The 19,994-nt window shown below is 41.8% G+C and overlaps 1 protein-coding gene across 1 annotated transcript in view; it reads right to left on the reverse strand.

Moving 5' to 3' along the window:
• The window catches only part of LOC124787899 (BTB/POZ domain-containing protein KCTD9), a 48,062-nt gene extending 28,274 nt beyond the window's left edge, over positions 1-19,788 (reverse strand). Inside the window, exons 1-5 of the mRNA XM_047254880.1 lie at positions 19,628-19,788; positions 19,432-19,553; positions 18,976-19,197; positions 12,108-12,265; positions 11,681-11,904 (exon numbers count right to left, since the gene is read on the reverse strand). Coding sequence (XP_047110836.1) covers positions 11,681-11,904; positions 12,108-12,265; positions 18,976-19,197; positions 19,432-19,553; positions 19,628-19,675 — 774 coding nt within the window. The 5' untranslated portion in view covers positions 19,676-19,788. The remainder of the gene's footprint in view (positions 1-11,680; positions 11,905-12,107; positions 12,266-18,975; positions 19,198-19,431; positions 19,554-19,627) is intronic.
• Between the last annotated feature and the right edge of the window lie 206 nt (positions 19,789-19,994).

Raw genomic sequence — 19,994 nt, forward strand, 5'->3', positions numbered from 1 at the left:
TAGCTGTGGTCAACCGCATATGTCGAATTTGGAGACGGCAGAGAACAACTGAGTCCCTATGCGTGCCCCTCAAGGATGAGTTCCATACGGTCGTGGACGACTTGACCATGCGGAGCTTATTTGGCATGTTCAAGACAGACCATTCAGAGCTCCAAACATCGCGGACCTTGCAATGTAGGGCTGACTGGAGGTCTCTTTCCACGAGATCAAGCTCCAAGGGTAGCGAAGTGGTGGCCTACTTGGCCAACCGATCGACACGTTCGTTTCCTGGAATGCCGATGTGGCCCGGGGTCCACACAAACGCTGCTGAACAACCACACTCGGCGAGAGCAAACACAGCATCTTGAATGCTGTGCACCAAAGAGTCCTGAGAAAAACACTGGTCGAGTGCTTGCAGTCCACTCAGGGAGTCACTGCATATGACAAATGACTCCTCAGGGCAGGAGGAAAGGTGAGCGAGTGCACGATAAAGAGCAACCAGCTCCGCAGTGAAAACACTGCTCCCGCAAGGCAGGGAATGCTGCTCAATGTAGTCGCCGTGCATGAAAGCAAACCCAGTGCGTCCATCGACCACAGAACCATCGGTGTAGACTACATCTGCATCACAAAACGAGGCAAGAAGAGCCAGGAATTGTTGACTTGATGAAGACTGGCAGGTGGAACGGAGGACTGGGGTTGCAGGACAAATCCAAGCAAAGCCGCAAGCGAGGGAGGGACCAAGGAGGGGTAGAAGAAGAAGGCCGGAAGGATGGAGGAATGGGAAAGGACTCGAGTGACGAGAGAAGGGAACGAATGTGGACCGCGATCAGGAGACCCGACCTAGGCCGCCGTCGTGGGAAGGTAAGTGCAGAAGATGGAAAAATAAGCCTGCGATTTGGGTGGTCGGGCGAGACATGGACGCGGGCAATATAGGACACAAGCAGCTGTTGTCTTTGGAATCTTAGGGGAGGGATTCCAGCTTCTACTAGAAGGCTAGTCACTGGACTAGTGCAGAAGGCACCTGTCGCCAGTCTGACACCACAGTGGAGAATCAGGTCGAGGATCTGCAATGTTGAAGGTGCTGCTGAGTCGTACACCACGCTCCCATAGTCGAGACGGGACTGAACTAAGGCCTTATAGAGCTGTAGGAGGGTTGTTCGTACAGCCCCCAAACGATGTGGCTGAGGCAGCGAAGGATGTTGAGGTGCCGCCAGCACCGTTGTTTAAGCTCGCGAAGCTGAGGTGTCCAAGTGAGCTGAGCATCAAACAGCATGCCAAGGAAGCAATGCGTCTCCGCAATAAGAAGGAGTTCATTGGTAAGGTAGAGCTCTGGATGGAGGTGGACCGTGCGACACCGACAGAAATGCATCACTCGGGTCTTGGAGGCTGAGAACTGAAAACCATGGTTGGATGCCCAAAAATGTGCCTTACAGATAGCTCCCTGCAGCTGCCGTTCAGTAACAATGATGCTTGGGGAACTGTAATAAAGACAAAAGTCACTGGCATATAGAGAGGAACAGACCAAGCCGCAGCCGCAAGACCATTAATCGCCACCAAAAAGAGGGGAACACTGAGAACCGAGCCCTGCGGGACACCGTTCTCCTGAATATGAGCAGAGCTAAAATATGTGCCAACTCGAAACCGAAAGGAGTGATTCGAGAGAAAATTCCGTAGAAAAATCGGAAGTGGACCCCATAAGCCCCATTCATGCAACGTAGCAAGGATATGATGGCACCAGGTGGTATCGTACACCTTCCGAAGATCAAAGAAAACAGCAACTAGACGTTCTCGCTGAGTGAAAGCTGTACGAACAGCCGACTCTAGCGAGACTAAATTGTCGATCACTGAGCGGTCCTGACGGAAGCGCCCCTGTTGCTGGGCTAGGAGGCCCCGAGCTTCGAGGATCCACATGAGCCGCCGACTTACCACCCGTTCCAGGAGTTTGCACATAACGTTGGTAAGGCAGATAGGGTGATAGCTATCAACCACCAGCAGATCTGCACCACGTTGCAGCACCGGAATGGTAACGCTATCCTGCCAACAAGTTGGGGAAACGCCCTCCGTCCAGATGCGGTTGAACAGGACGAGTAATGCACCCTGACAGTGTGCCGAGAGATGGTGAAGAAACTGGTTGTGAATTCGGTCTGGAACTGGAAAGGTATCAGGGAAGCTGTATGGGCACTTTGGAACTCCCAATCACTAAATGGGGCGTTGTATCGTTCCCAACGGTGCGTGCGAAACGACAACTACGTACGCTCAGTCTGCTCTTTAATGGCACGGAATTCTGTGCTGTAGCCTGCTGTCGCTGAAATACGAGCGAAGTACTCTGCCAGATGTTCGGCGATGGCGATTGGGTCAGTACAAAGTGTACCCTGAAGAGAAAGGCAAGGGACAGACGCATGAGGGCGAAAGCCAAAGATGCGCAGAACCCGTGACCACACCTGAGATGGGGAGGTGCGAGAACCTATGGTGGCAACATATCATTCCCAGCAGTCCTGTTTGCTCCGCCGGATTAACCATCGAGCCTGGGCCCACAGCCATTTAAAGGCAACCAGATTCTTTAGGGAAGGATGACACCGGTGTCGTTGCAGGGCTCGCCGGCGGTCCCAGGTAGCTTCTGCAATCTCTGGTGTCCACCAAGGGACTGACTTACTCCTTAGGGTATTAGGGTACTTGAAGAGCAGGGGACAGTTGCCTCAGCAACAGAAACAATAGCCATAGTGATCTTGTCCAATGCCAAATCAATGTCACCAGGAAGCGAAGCAATGGCCATAGAAGCTGAGGTGTAGGCTGCCCAGTCAGCTCCACGAAGAGACCATCGTGGCAGCTGGTCAGGGGGTTGGGATTGAAGAAGAAAAACCAGGATAGGAAAGTGGTCGCTACCACAGAGGTCGTCGTGGACCCTCCAACTGAGGTATGGAAGAAGACCTGGGCTACTAAGAGAGAGGTCAATAGCCGAGTATGTGCCATGAGTCAAGCTAAAATATGTGGGAGCACCAGTGTTAAGGAGGCAAATATCCTGCTGTGCCAAGAGAGCCTCAATGCTCCTACCCTGGCCAGAGATCTGGGCCCCACCCCATAAAGGGTGGTGGGCATTAAAGTTCCCAAAAGGAGAAATGGCAGGGGAGCTGGGTAAACAAGGCAGCTAGGTCAGCAAGAGGGACAACCTCATCTGGGGAAAGGTAGAGGGAGCAGATGGTAAGCTCCATTCCTGCCTGGATTCTAACAGCCGCAGCCTCGAGAGCCGTGTGAAGTGGCACCGGGGCACTAGGAACAGTAACAAGAACATAAACACAGACACCGCCAGACACCCTGTCGTATTCTATGCGGTTCTTATAGTAACCCTGGTAGTCACAGAGGGAGGGGGTCCGCCGAACAGGAAACCAGGTTTCCTGTAGTGCCAGACAAGTGGCAGGGAAGCAGCACAAAAGCTGTTTCAACTCAGTAAGGTGGTGGAAAAAACCATGGCAATTCCATTGAAGGATAATGGCATCTGGCTGTGAAGACATGAAAGAACTTGGGGGGGGGGGGGGGGGGGGATAGGTTATGCCTCACAAGCGCTCGCCGCCACCGATAGCAAAGTAGCCTGATCGACTTCCATAGGAGCTGCGGGTCGAGCAACATCTAGCTCCTGAGGGGACGCTAGATGCTCCACATCTTCAGGTGCAGTGGTGAACTCCTTTTCTGTCTCTATGTCCTTCTCCTTTTGCTTTTTCTTCTTTTTGGTAGGGTCTCATTTGCTCATCGGTTTATCAGGCTGGATGGGCTTTTCCAATCCAGCCTCATGGACCGAGGAAGACCTGGAAGCCCTACGGCCCTCAGGTGGTGGCTTTTTCAGCCACTGGCTGACACATGGAGGGGCAGTAACCGTGGAAGGGAGGGCACCAAGCGATCCCTTCTGAACAAGGGGAGCTGGAGGAGGTGGGCACTTCTCCGCCGCAGAGGAGGGGACTGAAGTCCCCAAAGAAGGAGGGGTTGTTACTCCCGATGTTGATAACAGGGGAGCAAAGGAAGAGGGTGTTCCACCAACTACCTGGGGCGCAGGAATAGACGACTGGGCTGGAGGGCCCACAAGAAGCGGCTGAGCTTGGGGACTCATCGCCAGGGATGGCAACATCGAAGCTGCTGCAGCAAACGTTGATGAAATGCGCACAGGGTGAAGTCGGACATACTTGCGTTTAGCCTCTGTGTAAGTGAGCCTGTCCAAGGTCTTATACTCCATAATCTTCCGTTCTTTTTGATAAACCGCACAGTCTGACGAGCAAGGTGAATGTATCTGTCCGCAGTTGACACAAACACGGGGTGACAAACATGGGATGTTGGGGTGGAAAGCACGTCCGCAATCCCGACAGGTAGGGTTGGCGTCACATCTCGATGACATATGCCCAAACCTCCAGCACTTGAAGCAGCGTATGGGAGGAGGGACGTAAGGCTTAACATCACATCGATATATCACCACCTTGACCTTCTCGGGCAGGGTGTCTCCCTCGAAGGCCAAGATGAAGGAGCCGGTGGCGACCCTGCTATCTTTAGGTCCCCTGAAGATATATCGTACAAAGTGGACACTGTGGAGTTCCAGATTTGCACAAACCTCGTCGTCAGACTGCAACAACAGGTCATGATGAAAAATAAGTCCCTGAACCATATTGAGGCTCTTATGAGGCGTAATGGAGACTGCAACATCACCGAGCTTGTCACAAGCAAGCAATGCCCGTGACTGTGCTGGGGATGCTGTCTGTATGAGGACTGCTCCAGACCTCATTTTACACAGGCCCTCAACTTCTCCGAACTTGTCCTCTAAATTTTCGACAAAAAACTGAGGCTTTGTGGTCAGAAATGAGTCCCCATCTGTTCGGCTGCAAACCAGAAATTGAGGAGGATAAGTCTCACCAGGTAATTTAGACCGCCATTCCTCCCCTGGTGTGGACAGGTAAGGGAACGATTGGGAGTCATACTGTAAAGCATTGAACTTCCCTTTCTTGGAGACTCGTGCTTGCGCACTATTCGTATTTTGTTTCATGGTGGCCCCACGAGCAGCTAAGGGAAGGAATGTCCACCCAGACGGAGCCCCGCTTGCCTGGATAAGCCTAATACAACCGGGAGGCGGCAGGTTCCCCAGAGGTCGCCCGCTAGCAACTGTTCTACCTCAACAGCCATGCGTCTCCTCAGTGCGCAACGCACCTTGAGATTGAGGTGTTTTTATAGAGTTATAGAGGTTTATACCATCCTTGTAACCCAGGCAGTTAAGCCAAGATCCCTGGGCTCTGTACCGTACAGTGTTCCACTGTCACGCCTTACGGTGGTTGTTGAAGCACGCTCAGAGCTTATGGTATTGAGGACTGGTGGCGCTTCCCAGTCCCCAGCTCAGGGACCCTGGGGTCGCCAAGCCCGTACCCAGCAACTAAATGCTGAGTCCCCTGAGGGGGGACAAGGGGTTGGGAGTGGTATACGGATCATACCTCTGTGGCTGCCCAATCCAGCAGCTCCTTCTCCAGTCCTGTCACAGACTTATCCTGCCCTATCAGAGACCAGGCCACCTGCTGCAAGCATTGCACAGCCTTTTTTGTTGGTATGACAAGCAACCAGCTTTCCAGCAGATTGAACTGCCACCATCAAACTGTTGTCGATAACAATGTTGACCACCGGGTGGCACAATATGCAGCTGAGCACAACATGCTCAATTTCAAAGTCTGCTTTACAACCCAAGCCTTCTAGATCCTTCCCTCACCACCAGCTTTTCTAAACTATCCAGGTGGGAGTTACCCTTACAATACAGAGATGTGAAAATTATTAGACTCAAGGGTTTTTTGAACACATTTACAGTTTATAAGCATTTATTCATCAAATGAGAATACAATAGTATTTTGTGTGCATGCCTTTATTATTTATCAGAAATTCAACATGTCTTGGCAGTGTTTCTATGAAACCTAAGCATGAATTTTTGACATCTTCAGCATTACGCCATATTTGGATTAGTTTCTCGATGAGTTGCAACCTTGTTGTAATGCTGATCTTCCTCAACTTCTGCCTAACAATTGCCTACAAATTCTCTACAGGATTCTTGTCTGGACTATTTCCAGGCCATGGCAAAGTTTTTACATTGTTTGCAGCTAAGCACTGTGCTCCTGACTTAGCTTTATGGCAAGTGCACCACTGTGCGTGAACACAGTCACTGTTGGAAAACCATTCCTTCGTCTGAGGTAAAAGCCTTTTTTTCCAGGACTTTCCTATATCAAGTTTGATTCACAGTGCCTTCCACAATGTAATGGCAGCCAGTACCCTTTGCTGACATGACACAAAGCACCATAACAAACAGAGCACGTTTTATGGTTTGCGCTATACAGAACTCGTAGAACTCTTCAACTGTTCTTCGGACACACTTTTTTCTTCACATTTGGACAACACAGACTCATGAGAAAAGCAAATCTGAAAGGAAGCATGATTTCCGATGTTATATGCTGACTCGAAAAGAAAATAAAGAAGAAAATTTCTCCATGTCTCTTTTCTATATTTTGTTAATAACAAATATTCATTTTTCAAAATAAATTTTCACATACAGATTCTCATTTGGTTTATTTAAAGTTTATTTACCTTTCTCCAGTCCTCCCCAAACTGATTTCTAACTTCACAAGCCCTTTTAAGTCTCTTTGCTCTTATTGCAGGGGTAAGTTTTGCTTTCTTGTATGGATGATGAGCTGCACTAATAAGCTTTCTGTGGACTGTAAAGGTACAAACAACAACTTCAAAGTTCTCCAGAGCCTTTTTCAACTACTGACTGGTAGCTGTTTTTCGTCATCTGGACAAGTTTGTGTTGGGTTCTGGGGGATGTTTTATTCTTGCGTCCACATTTCTCTCAACGTGCAGGACTGACAGTAGGGGCATCTTTTGCTGTCTGGCAAATGCGGCTTACACATTTTTGGAAATTTGTAACCTGTTTCCCATTTCCCACTGTAAATATTGTCCTCCTTCGAATAACAGTTTTATAGAAGCAAGGTTTGTTGGCAACGGATCACTTTTCTGACCCACAATCAACATATATCTGACACCTAAAATAATTATTGATAATAATGAAAGTATTTATGTTCTGACTACAATGTAAGTAGAGATACTTAAAAAAATAACTGTTTAATGTTACATTAAACATAAAATGCACCTTAGGTATGTTCCAGCTGAATCAAACTGTCTACAAAATGGCTGCAGCCGTGCAATCTCTGCCTCGATAATAACAATTGACTGCTTACGGAGAGCTGCCAACATTGCAATTGGCACTGTACTCCCAATAGCAAAGGTAAATGTTGCGTATAGAGGTAACTGAGTGATATCACATGACTGAATAATTCCAGAGCAAGAGAAACTAGAAAATATCAAACTATTCATCTAAATTTTCACACTTTTGTACATCCCTTGCTCCCATAATCACCCTGGCCTCATTCTCAGGTAACCCACTGCCCTCATCCCCCACCCAACAGTTTCTTCTCCCTCTGTCCTCACAATTCATGTCCTCTTTGGCTTGTGCCACTTCCCACTGGCTGTTACAATCATGGTAGCCCATATACCTGCCACCCCTCCCTCCCACGTTTGTAGCAGGCAAAACAGCGGCCTCCCTCTGAGTGACCCAACCCCTGCTCTCTCTCTCTCTCTCTCTCTCTCTCTCTCTCTCTCTCTCTCTCTCTCTATCTATCTATCTAGCTATATCTACCCACCCACCTCGCACTATTGTGTGTGTGTGTGTGTGTGTGTGTGTGTGTGTGTGTGTGTGTTTTACTCTAGCTCATCACTGAAAGCTAGCAAGCTTTTTCTTTCTTTTGTGTGTACCTATCGACAACTCAATGCTTCCGCTTTTCGGTGGTCGCCTTTAATCCCAAAGTATATTCTCTTTCTACAAGAGCACTCCTAAAACATTTAAATGTGAGACTGGGCATTTAGAATGTCTGACATTTTAAGGATTTATGTGTAATGTGTCCAATATGTAATTTTTTTTAAAAAAAAAAAAAACAACCTTCTGTTCATAAAATCTACCTGAATTCATTAATCTTAGATTTATATGTCAAAGTGCAACCTCTTAGACTGAATCAAATCACTTCTTTTGAGTGGCAAAATTATGAACATATTACTCTTGTTTGCATAGGACATTCTATCTCTGGGAAATGGGTCACAGCAGCATACAAAGCAATGTACGTCATCCTCCTCCCATGAATTATGTGAACTGTCTCATGACATTATAGGATGTCAAGCATAAACTGTCTTGCATTTAGGGATCAAAGGCAACCGGAAGCTGAAGGGTATGTTGCCCTGAAATACACAAAACGTAAAAATGCATAGAAACTAAGTTCCACATCATCTTTATACTCAACTGCGAAAAAGGCTGTACAAAAATCACTGTGTCCATGCACAGGCAAAGAGCATCAATGCATCATCTCAAATATGCACATGTAGATACATATAGTTAAGTACGCTCACAAATCCCCCTCATTCCAAATCAATGGCAGCAGTTATTACAGTGACTTTAGTTTCTAAATAATGTAGAGATCTGGAGAAAACTGCATTCAAACTTTGTGTGTCACTATGCAGAAGTACAATTCCTTACTCACTAAAGCAAAACCCTATGGGAAATTTAACAAAGGAAAAATGTTCTTAAGGCCGGCATTACACTATCAAATTTCTTTGTCCAATATCTTTGTCAAAGATATTTGATGGTGTAATAGGGACTTTGTCAAATGTCGTCCAATATTTGATCAAATCTAGGCCCTCACTGTAGATTTGATCAAAGAAATCGCTTGTCTTCTGTTCACTGCAATGTGACATGTTACCACATGGAGCGCTAGCATCGCTGCAGCGTTCTGTCGTCTGTAGTGTTTTTATAAACATTGCCGGTAAATACAATTGGTGTGTGTCGACAACTACAAAATTAATAGAGATGTCTGAAGCTGATGAGGCGCTTTGCAACGTGAGGCACCCTGAATACAAAAACAGATTAAGAAGATTGGAGACCTGACCTGACCTGACCTGACCTGACCTGACCTGACCTAACATAACCCTCTCCTGTAGCAAGGAATCGGAGTGTTACAGTGATCCTGTCTTCTGAAGATGTAGCAGTTCTTAAGTGAATATTGTGCTTTGTGATATGAGGATACACTTAACTGACCACATACAGAAATGTATACTCATCCATTCTTAAGTAATTGATGTACGACTTGACGTCTTCCACTGTAAGCTCACGCAACAAGTTTTGTTGAATGCTTTTATCGTGTCGCCGTAAAACCCATGGCTTCACCCAGATTAGATTAGTTTTTCGTTCCATAAATCCGTGCTGAGGAGATCCTCGTGGATGTGGAACATGTCAATTTTTTTTTAAGCTGAAATAACAATACTAATAGTATGAATAAATACATCATTTGTTTCTATTAAAAATTTCGTCAGTGGAGTAGGAGTTGGCCACTATTAAGTCTTTCAGGCTCCTTTTAAACTGATCTTTATTTTAACTAAATTTTTTATGTTTGCTGGCAAATTATTGAGGACGAGTGTACCTGAGCAGTGGACCCCTTTTTGAACTAAAGTAAGTGCTTTTAAGTCCTTGTGCAGATCATTTTTGTTCCTGGTATTGTATGTATGAACTGAGTTGTTTGTTGGAAAAAGAGATATATTATTTAGGACAAATGTCATTAGGAGTAAATATACTGAGAGGCAGTAGTTAGTATACCCAGTTCTTTGAAGAGGTTTCTGCCAGACGTCCGTGAATTTAGTCCACAAATAATACGTATTACACGCTTTTGGACTCTGAAAACTTTTGTTTGACTTGAAGATTACCCCAAAATATTATCCCATATGACATTATGGAATGAAAGTAGGCAAAGTATGCAAGCTTTTTCATTTTTATGTTGCCTATGTCTGCTAAAACTCGAATTGCAAATACAGATTTGTTAAGGCGTTTCTGCAGTTCTGTGGTGTGCTTCTCCCAACTGAATTTATTATCAAGTTGTAATCCCAGGAATTTAAGACTGTCAACCTCGTATTTATGGTTACTTTTTTTCCCCCACTTCTTTTCTGCATGTGCACACAATGCAATTGCGGTACGTGCGACTGCTGTGGTTAATAACAAGTTGTTGTCAGCCATCTTGAACTTTGACGAAAAATTTGATGACAGTGTAATACCCCTTCTAGCGCTACGTCAAAGATCTTTGTCAAATATATTTGACGGGATATTTGATCACATCTTTGATCAAATCTTTGACAAAGAAATTTGATAGTGTAATACCGGCCTAAGCAAATACCAGGTAATCAAAAGGTCAGTATAAATTTGAAAACTGAATAAATCACGGAATAATGTAGATAGAGAGGTACAAATTGACACACATGCTTGGAATGACATGGGGTTTTATTAGAACCAAAAAAATACAAAAGTTCAAAAAATGTCCGACAGATGGCGCTTCATCTGATCAGAATAGCAATAATTAGCATAACAAAGTAAGACAAAGCGAAGATGATGTTCTTTACAGGAAATGCTCAATATGTCCACCATGATTCCTCAACAATAGCTGTACTCGAGGAATAATGTTGTGAACAGCACTGTAAATCATGTCCGGAGTTATGGTGAGGCACTGGCGTCTGATGTTGTCTTTCAGCATCCCTAGAGATGTCGGTCGATCACGATACACTTGCGACTTCAGGTAACCCCAAAGCCAATAATCGCACGGACTGAGGTCTAGGGACCTGGGACGCCAAGCATGACTAAAGTGGCAGCTGAGCACACGATCATCACCAAACTACACGCGCAAGAGATCTTTCACGCGTCTAGCAATACTTTTTTTTTGTTCTAATAAAACCCCATGTCTTCCAAGCATGTCTGTCAATTTTTTGCCTCTCTATTTACATTATTCCATGGTTTATTAAGTTTTCAAATTTATACTGACTTTTTGATCACCCGGTAGATAGCAACTTTGTTTCTACCTGACTGGCAATGCAACCATGAATGTTTATTTCTGTCAAAAAATGAAACAGTCATTCACCAGCTTCCAAACTAGTGCAGGCTCCGCAAATAATGATAGGAAGACAACTTATCATTAAATGACTCCCTCACTGTAGTGGAATACAACGTGTGCAGGATGACGGGAGGTCTGAGAGACTTTCCCATTTGTCTGCAAAGAGAGTCATTTTAAAGAATGACATATTATGGAAAGGGTAGTTTCTACTCACCATATAGTGAGGATGTTGAGTCAGACAGGTAGAACAAAAAGACTGACGCTCGCTCGCTCATGCTCGCGCACACACACACAATCAAATGCTACTCATACATTCATGACCACAGTCTCTTGCTACTAAGGCCACATTGGCCTTTTTGGTCAAAAGCTTACTTGTTTGACAGTCTTTTTGTTGTGCCTATTTGTGACTTGGCATCTCCACTATATGATGAGTGGCAACTATCCCTTTCATAACATTGTCATTATTCCGTCCTGGATTTCCCACTGTTTCACTTTAAAGAATTATTGATCTATCAACACCAAATCATAGCCTCCACAAAAAACCATGACCATGAAGAGAGGTGAGACTAACAATTGGTCAATTGTCATTTACACCACTAAAATGTTTCGCATACTGACCAATAACACACTGTATTTTTTAAACAAGCCACTTCTGAACAATACGTAGATGTATAAAACTGAAATTATTGTATCTGGTATCTACACCAATAAACTCTCCATACCTTGAAATTGATGTAGCGTAAATCTAAGCGGGATAAGTCTGCACCAGCTAAATTAACCCCCTGGAAACGCAGTTCAGCGGTGAATGGTGTGACAATGATGGCATTAACAACATCACGCCGAGTAAGAGGAGCATTATCTCTAGAACGTTGACCAGCTTGTATTAATGATTCCAACTGAGGAATCAATGATTCAATGCCAAAGAAGCGTGCCTCCTCCAATATTCCTGAACATAATCAGAAACACACATAAATGAGGCATACAAACAAATTACTTCATTGTGATATAAAATATTTACTACATTAGATTGATGCAAATCAACTTGTCAGATGACAAATTACATACACCGTCATAAAATACCGTGTGAACTAGCAGAAGAAGAAACAGAAATAAAAAGATCAAAGAATAACTACAGGACTGGATAAATACCTTCTGGATTCACATTATTATCAAAAATTAGTTGTCCATTTCGCAGGTAGTTGAGAAGTGGTTCAAAGTATGTTGGACTTCTATCAATAAGATAAGCACCATTTTTGTCGACATTGCTAGGAGTCATTAAAAATCCATTGTCCCCCTCTGCAAACATTCTGTAATAAATCATATAACAAAACATCAAAAAGGCTCTTAATGTCTCTATAGAATAGAATTGGGGAGAAGAGGAGTTTGTGGCACAACTTGACAAGAAGAAGGGACTGGTTGGTAGGACATGTTCAGAGGCATCAAGGGATCACAAATTTAGCATTGGAGGGCAGCATGGAGGGTAAAAATCGCAGAGGGAGACCAAGAGATAAATACACTAAGCAGATTCAGAAGGATGTAGGTTGCAGTGCTGGGAGATGAAGAAGCTTGCACAGGATAGAATGGCATGGAGAGCTGCATCAAACCGGTCTCTGGACTGAAAACAACAACAACAACATCTCAACTGATTTGCAATATTAAAGATGACAGAGTAAAAAATATACGTAATATTCGTATCTACAACATGCTTTTGATCACAACTTTATTGCACTGGAAAACAATACAAAATCTCCAACATACGAAACTAATGCAACAGAACAGGCAAACCTTATTGATGTTCTGGATGACCATGCCAGTAGCTACAGTACCGCCGGTATAGCTCTCAACTTCATTGAGGCATGCAAACCCTCCCGCCCGGCACTGAAGGTGCCTACGATAAAGTTGTGCCCCTGGGAGGGGCTGCGCAATCTGGAGGCCTCAAAAAGCCTGTCCTCTTAGTATGGGACCAGTTTCGTTCTTGCACAACACTAGACGTTAAAAATAGACTGAATCGACTGAAGACTCAGTTTGCTGTAATTTCAGGTGGGCCAACTAGTTTACTTGAACCAATTGCCTTTATATATCAACAGACCACTTATGGGATTTATGAAGGAAAGGTTGAAAAATACAGATGCAATCTACATATTTTGAAACAACATTGTCAGGAAATAGAAGATACCTAGCAGTTCTCAGGTTTGCGAGTTAGTCAAAGCTCCATGGGGCTCTATAAAAATTGAAACAGGTGATTCAATCATTTAAGTGCGAAATCAGGAATGCACTGGTCAGTACCAAGGATAGTTTATTGTATGGGAATTCAGATTCTGACACAGTGGCTTCAAATGTTTCTTCCTTCTACTCTGAGGATGAAAATTAAAAGTTGAGCTCTCTTTCCTGCATCGTCTACATATTTGATGTATGAATGGCTCTGAGCACTATGGGACTTAACATCTATGGTCATCTGTCGATGTATGAATATATATATGTTATAACTGTTTTGTAGTAGATGCATTAAGTGAGAAATTGTTTTTCTATAAACAGGTCTTAAGCAGTGGAGTGCCTCTTGTATACCAGTGCACCTTAAAACCGCCAAATATGGTTAAGTGGAAGACACTCCCATCAGAAAGTACTACTGAGCTCATGATGTGACTGTGTTCTCTGAGCAGCATTAACAGTCTGGCAAACACTGCCCCCCCCCCCCCCCTTATAGTGATTGCTGGTAGTTGCAAGCAAGAACATGCAAATGTAAAAAAAATTATAGTGTTTCTGTAACCTTTGGAGAGTGTGCTGTTCAGGTCAGCTCATATTCTCCACTAACAATAAGTACTGAAGTACAACATGAATCAATTTTGTTTGCATATGTGGAATGGTCCATAGTAATACTCCTACCCACATTCAGACAATAGCAAATTGGTGTTTCCTTCATTCTCGTTTCATATAGTTTCCCATGCTAGTTCATGTATTGCTTGGAGCCAATCTTGTATTCTGAAAATGGATGACATTAAATGAAGACTTACAAAGAATTCACGGCCCTACAATGTCTGTCTGACACAGAAGATGGGTTATATTTTGAAGAATTGGATGAAGATCCCACTGTAACTTTAAATGATATGGAATCTGCAAATAATGGTAGTGAGCCTGATACTGTAGTGACAGTGATGATAATGAACTTGATGCTGATATATCCAGCACAACAAGCTTCTGGAAACATCTAAAGAGACAGAGAAATCAAATCATTTGGAAAAATACAAAGTGCTCCATTTATATATAAAGTGACATTTTTAGATCCAAAGAAAATAGTGCACTGCCACAATCAATACAACAGCTGACTACACCATATCAGTCTTCTAAGTATTTTATTACTGACAAATTAATGGAAAAAATTTTAGATGAAATTAATCTTTGCAGCACACACAAAAACCCAAACAAAACATTTAATTTCAATGTTACTGGAATTATGATATTCATGTTGAGCTAGTAAAACAGAATGTCTCAGAGATACTTTTAAAGTCTGATGACAACTTTGCATTTCAAAGACAATATGAAGCTATCAGACCCTGAGAGTCGAGATCATGACAAACTGTACAAGTGCTATAATTGATCACGTGAATAAAAAATGTCCTTCGGTGGCAATGATTGAGAAGCTGTCACTAACCAAAGCAAGGCACCACATGAGCTGTATATGAAAGAAACTGAATAAATGGGGGTACTTTTAATTCTGTATGGCGAAATGGGGTTGGCACACGAAACTGAAATACACGGCAATCAAGAAAATAAGTCAAAATTCACATTAAAAAATGAAACAGATATTGGAGCATCTTGAAACATTATGATTGGTCTCTTAAGGCAAACTGCATGGGACCAGACCTACAAGATCTACTTTGACAGATATTGTACCTCTACAGATCTACTTTTCAATAGAACCACTAACTCTATTGTAACTGTTGTTCATTTGGTGTTTAAAACTATGTCTTTATACTTAACAAATGTTTATTAATGATGCAAATTTCACACAGTTTTGCATAATTGCAAAGCATAAAAACATTTTTACCCATAATTAAGAATGTACTTTTTTTCCCTTCAACATTTTTCCTGACATCCTTGAACATGTATGTTCTACTACGTTTTGTACAGCATATCTCCATTTATCAAGTATTTTGCTAGTTTGTCCAGTTTCTTTATAATGAGTGACCACCTGTCCTATCCTTACAGAGCATACCTAAGTATTTTGTGTACATCTATATTTTTAGCTATTCATGATCCCTGGATGAAATAAATAATAAGGGCAGTCTGGTCTAATACATAATGAGTCATCAATAAATTCCTGGAAGTGTGACATACGTTAAGGAGACAGCATCTCTCATGTTTCAGCTATATATGTCAGTCACATGTTTTATCAAAAATGTGTCATTTATTGTGCGTGGTAGCTTACACTGTATTGTTTACTAGATTTACATAGCTCTAGTGGGGCTGAGGGAAAAAAATGTTTTGTTCTGTGTATGTACTTTTTTTATATGATGTTGCAGCAACAAACTGCAGTGAAGTTTAACTCAAGATCTATGTTAAGTTGGAAAGTGACAGTTTCATTGCTAGTTGATGAAGCCAATGAATGTGCCATGACACTTTATTTTGTACTACATCCTGTTTTCCCAATGTGGTCAGATGTTTTCAATTTCTTAATATGCGTGAAGACATTAATAACAAGAACATTCTCAGTCCACAATCCACTATTGCTATGGAGGACCTGTTGGTTTGTCATACATCATTGTTTTGAAGTGATGAAAACCACAACATCTGTATCAAAATGATTAACTATCACGACTAGTTTCATGACACTGTAGTCACATCTTCAAGTAACGAACTACTGACCTAATGAAGACACAAAAATTGTAATTAGACTGTAAAACAGGAATTACCGAATTATTATAATGTTGATTAGCAAGTGAGGTAAATAGACCTTTCAATACGTGACGTGTAAAAAAACTTCCGTAAGAGTAAATAACAGAAGTCTCGTACATTCCTTCTTTTTTAAACAAGCCACTTCTGAACAATACGTAGATGTATAAAACTGTCATAAAGCATGCAACCGTCACAAACAAGATAACTAATGGAACTTGAGAGAAAGATAACTCTAAAAACAAAAATTGCTGAGTAAGAAACAGCATCATACAACATGGCAGAGAAACCCAAACCTAAATGAGCGCACTGAACATATTGAACCCCGACAAACAGTGACAACTGAAAAATACGATACTTGAAAAAACTTTACTTAAAGAATTAATTCTATAAAATTTACATTGAGATAGTATAAGCTGCCCTTATATTTCAAGTAATTATTGTTGGCAGTAAATTCCACTATATTTTTCATGTGTGTTGGGGCACTTCACTCATCTTTTCCAGTGACAATCTAAAGATGCCACTTTTTTAACTTGTGTCACTTTTCTTGCCGGGATGCAATATGTAGTATATCTTCTCAGGTAGAGTGGTCAATACAACTAGTACAAACGAGACTGAATCAGCATGATCCATCTTAAGAATAATGCACAGCAGCACATACACAGAACCTGGGGAATCGACATGGCAGACCAGAGGTTTAATTTATATTATGGAGAATTTATGGATATTATATGCTGAAAAGTGCACATCCCTTAACATTTTAATAAGTTGGCACTTTAGATTCTGGTACTGTAGTTTCTGTTTTAAGATATAATTACAATTTGGTATCTTTAGGTCAACAGTTTGTTACCTGATGATCTCACCATGTCATGAACGTAGTCGTGATTAATAAATCCCTGTAAGACAGATGATGTGCTTTCATAATTTGAAATTCATTGTCAGGGTTTAGTTGTCACTCATACTAAGTAACTTATATCTCATATTATTAATGTTTTTATTTGTTAGTGACAACAACTGTTTCTTATTTCATAAGACTTTCATATCACCTACTTCAATAACTGTACAAATGCATTATCACATTATCCCAGTTACTCTTACAGTTTTCCGTTATTTATGCTTCAGTCATTTCATTAATTTATCATCAAAATTATTAATAGGGGATAAAATGGTTCTTTTTCTGTCTACCTTCTTAATAGCCACTACTACACTATAAAACTTTTCCTGCATCTGTCCAATTCCTAGTCACATATCTTTGCCTTGAAAATCAATATTTTATAACGAAACACAGTTTCTCCAATACTTCACTTCGTTATGCAGTCCTGGGAAACCACAAGAGCAGATAGGAATGTTCCACAACAGCACAAGATTTCAAGTTTTTACTGAAAAGAATAATGAGCACATGTCCCAAAAACACTACCCATTTCTCCTAAAATATCCTGGTTGTAGTGCACCAACAGAACAATTCTTTAACTACATTTAATAAGACAACAGAATATTTCCGAATAAAAGCATCTGAGTACTCATATAAAACACTGGAAACTCTGTGTACGAGTATCAACAATTTAGGGAAAGACAGATTGGCAATTACTGTAAAGAAGACATGCTAAGTTGTAGACAGGCACAATTAAAAGACACTCACACAAAACTTTCGCTCACAGCCTTCAAAAGACAAACAACAGTCATACATACAAGCAAGCAAGCACATGACCGCCACCTCCAGTAGCCTGAGCCACAATGCCCTTCTGTGTGCAACTTAAAGTGTCTTCTTTACAGTAGGTGGTCAATGGAAGTGTGATTCCACCAGTCTGCTTTGACCTGTAATGTAATGGTGTTTTGGTGTGTGACATCAGTACAGTGCAGAATTTTGAGTTGGTCGTGTTTGCAGATGTAGTATTTGTTCATGCCCTCTGATGGTGGATGTGGACATGCTGAGTTTAACATGTGCTATTGGCTTCATTTGAGTTTTGGTTGTCATTGTGCTAATGTGGTTTCAAATTTGGTAGTTCGTGTAGTAACATGGGTTGTGGAAGGGTTTTCAATGAGTTATTAAGGCTGTTTTTTGTTGTTTATGTACCTGGTGTTTTTGTCAGGTCCAATTAGTTTTGTTTTTGTTGAGCACAAAGAAGTCTAATTTTTTAATTGCTTTTTTGTTACGTACATATATGACAGTGAAATTCACAAGAATTCTGAGATGAATGACGATCTGCAGATGTATTTTGAATATGTTGTGCATCATGTTTGTGGTGACAGCACGAGGTTGGGTTTGGTGAACAACCTAGGTGGTGGTATTGATGGAGGCTTTTGTTGGTAAGCAACTTTTGTTTTGGATTTATCCTATAGTAACTGCGATATTTTGTGTGTTGTACATTTATGGTATGTCAGTTGTGTTTTAACTGATGTAGTAAATGTGGGATATTTGGATTTTGAGTTCTACTTTTCTGAGCTTTAGGTACTAGTCTTTTGGTATCGATAGCTGCGGCTGAGCTATATAGGTCTCAGGAAATTTCTGATTCCTGTGGTGGGTTTGTTGGTGTAGCAGAATGTTTTAACTTAATTTCTTTTTTATATTATATGTTTTGCGATGATATGGTGGTTTTTTTTTTTATTGTTGTATATTCAGCTTGCCCCACCCTAAACCCCCAACTTTCTGCAGTTGTCCTGTTAGTTTCATTTTATTTTTGGAGTGAGAAGTTATTGTGTCATTTTTATTTATTTTTGTTCATGTCTGTTCTCATGAGTGGGTAGCGACATTGTTGCCATTTTGTATGCACTGGAAGTAGTCGTTTCTGTCATGGTTCGAAGCAGACATGTGGAATTGGACACTTCTGTAATGTCATGGTAAGTATTAACTCACATATTTCCTCAGTAATTCTGTGTGTTTAGAGTGCTTACACTACCCCTGTTCAGGGAAAACTTTACTCACATGCTTACTCTGGTTTATTTTTAACTGCATGAAATTATTCTTTTGAAGAAATTACCAAAAAAAAATTGTCACCTGTACACCTGTATGTGTTTACTATAAGATAATAAATTTGTTACCCTGATATTGAGGGCATGTTTCAATACATAACCAATTTCAATATGTCGCGTAATAACTATTATTACACACATCTTAAGAGATTCTTACCTTGCTAGCATGCTCATGGGTTCCTTTGTTACCAATGTGCTCCTTGACGTGGTGAAGTATTTTCCACCTACATTTAATGTCACCCACTCTGTGTTTGACTTGCTGCATGACGGCGTTTCAGTTCCAGAACTAACAGGAACGACCTGACTTGTTGCTGAAGTAGTGGCTGGTTTCACAGGAATAAAACCTTCCTCTTCAGAAACGTATAATATATCATCATCTCTGTAACAGAATAACATTATCCAGAAAAAAGATTAATCAGCATGTAGAGGTTTTCCAAGTTTAAGCTAGTTGGCTTAATCGTACAAACTAGTCCACAACAAAAGTCACCCACGCTCCTTGCACAGATATTTAAACAGTATACATCTACAATGGTTGTTAAGTTAGTGACATTTGTTTATTTTTCTGTGGGAACAAGACACAAGAAAATTCTCTGCACGTTATTCAGGCACTTACCTAATAAGCTTAAGATCATCAATTTCGCCACCCTGAGATGTGAACAATCGTTTAGCTGTTAATCCAAATTTCTGACTCGCTGCTGTCAGCAGTTCGTCCAGCGAATGTGTCACTAAAAAGACCTTAAAATAGAAAAAAATATTTTAAAACACTTTACGTAAGACAAAAATATACGCAAATACAACAATATGCTGACCTTTCCGTCTACATCTGTTCCGTTTTTGAACAATATTACTCTCTTCATGCTTTTCTATCGACAATTTTTTGTAACTGTACCTGTCAAATTTCTCGGCATAGAAGCTTGCAAAGATCATACATCTCGCGAGCACAGAGAGATCCGCCAGAACCATGACCAGAACCAAGTCACGATAGTCTGTGTTGCTAAATTTGTTATCGTTAAGGCCCGTACACACGCAACGATTTGTCTGCGCAAATGTCTGCGCACAACACATCTGCGCAGACATATCGTAGCAGGTGGACAGAAGATTTGCACCAACCTGAGGTGTGTGCAAACATGGAAGTCGGAGTTGGAGGTTTGAGCGAAACCTCTCAAATTTGTGGGT

This window comes from Schistocerca piceifrons, chromosome 3 (assembly GCF_021461385.2).
Source record: "Schistocerca piceifrons isolate TAMUIC-IGC-003096 chromosome 3, iqSchPice1.1, whole genome shotgun sequence".
NCBI classification, from domain to species: domain Eukaryota; kingdom Metazoa; phylum Arthropoda; class Insecta; order Orthoptera; family Acrididae; genus Schistocerca; species Schistocerca piceifrons.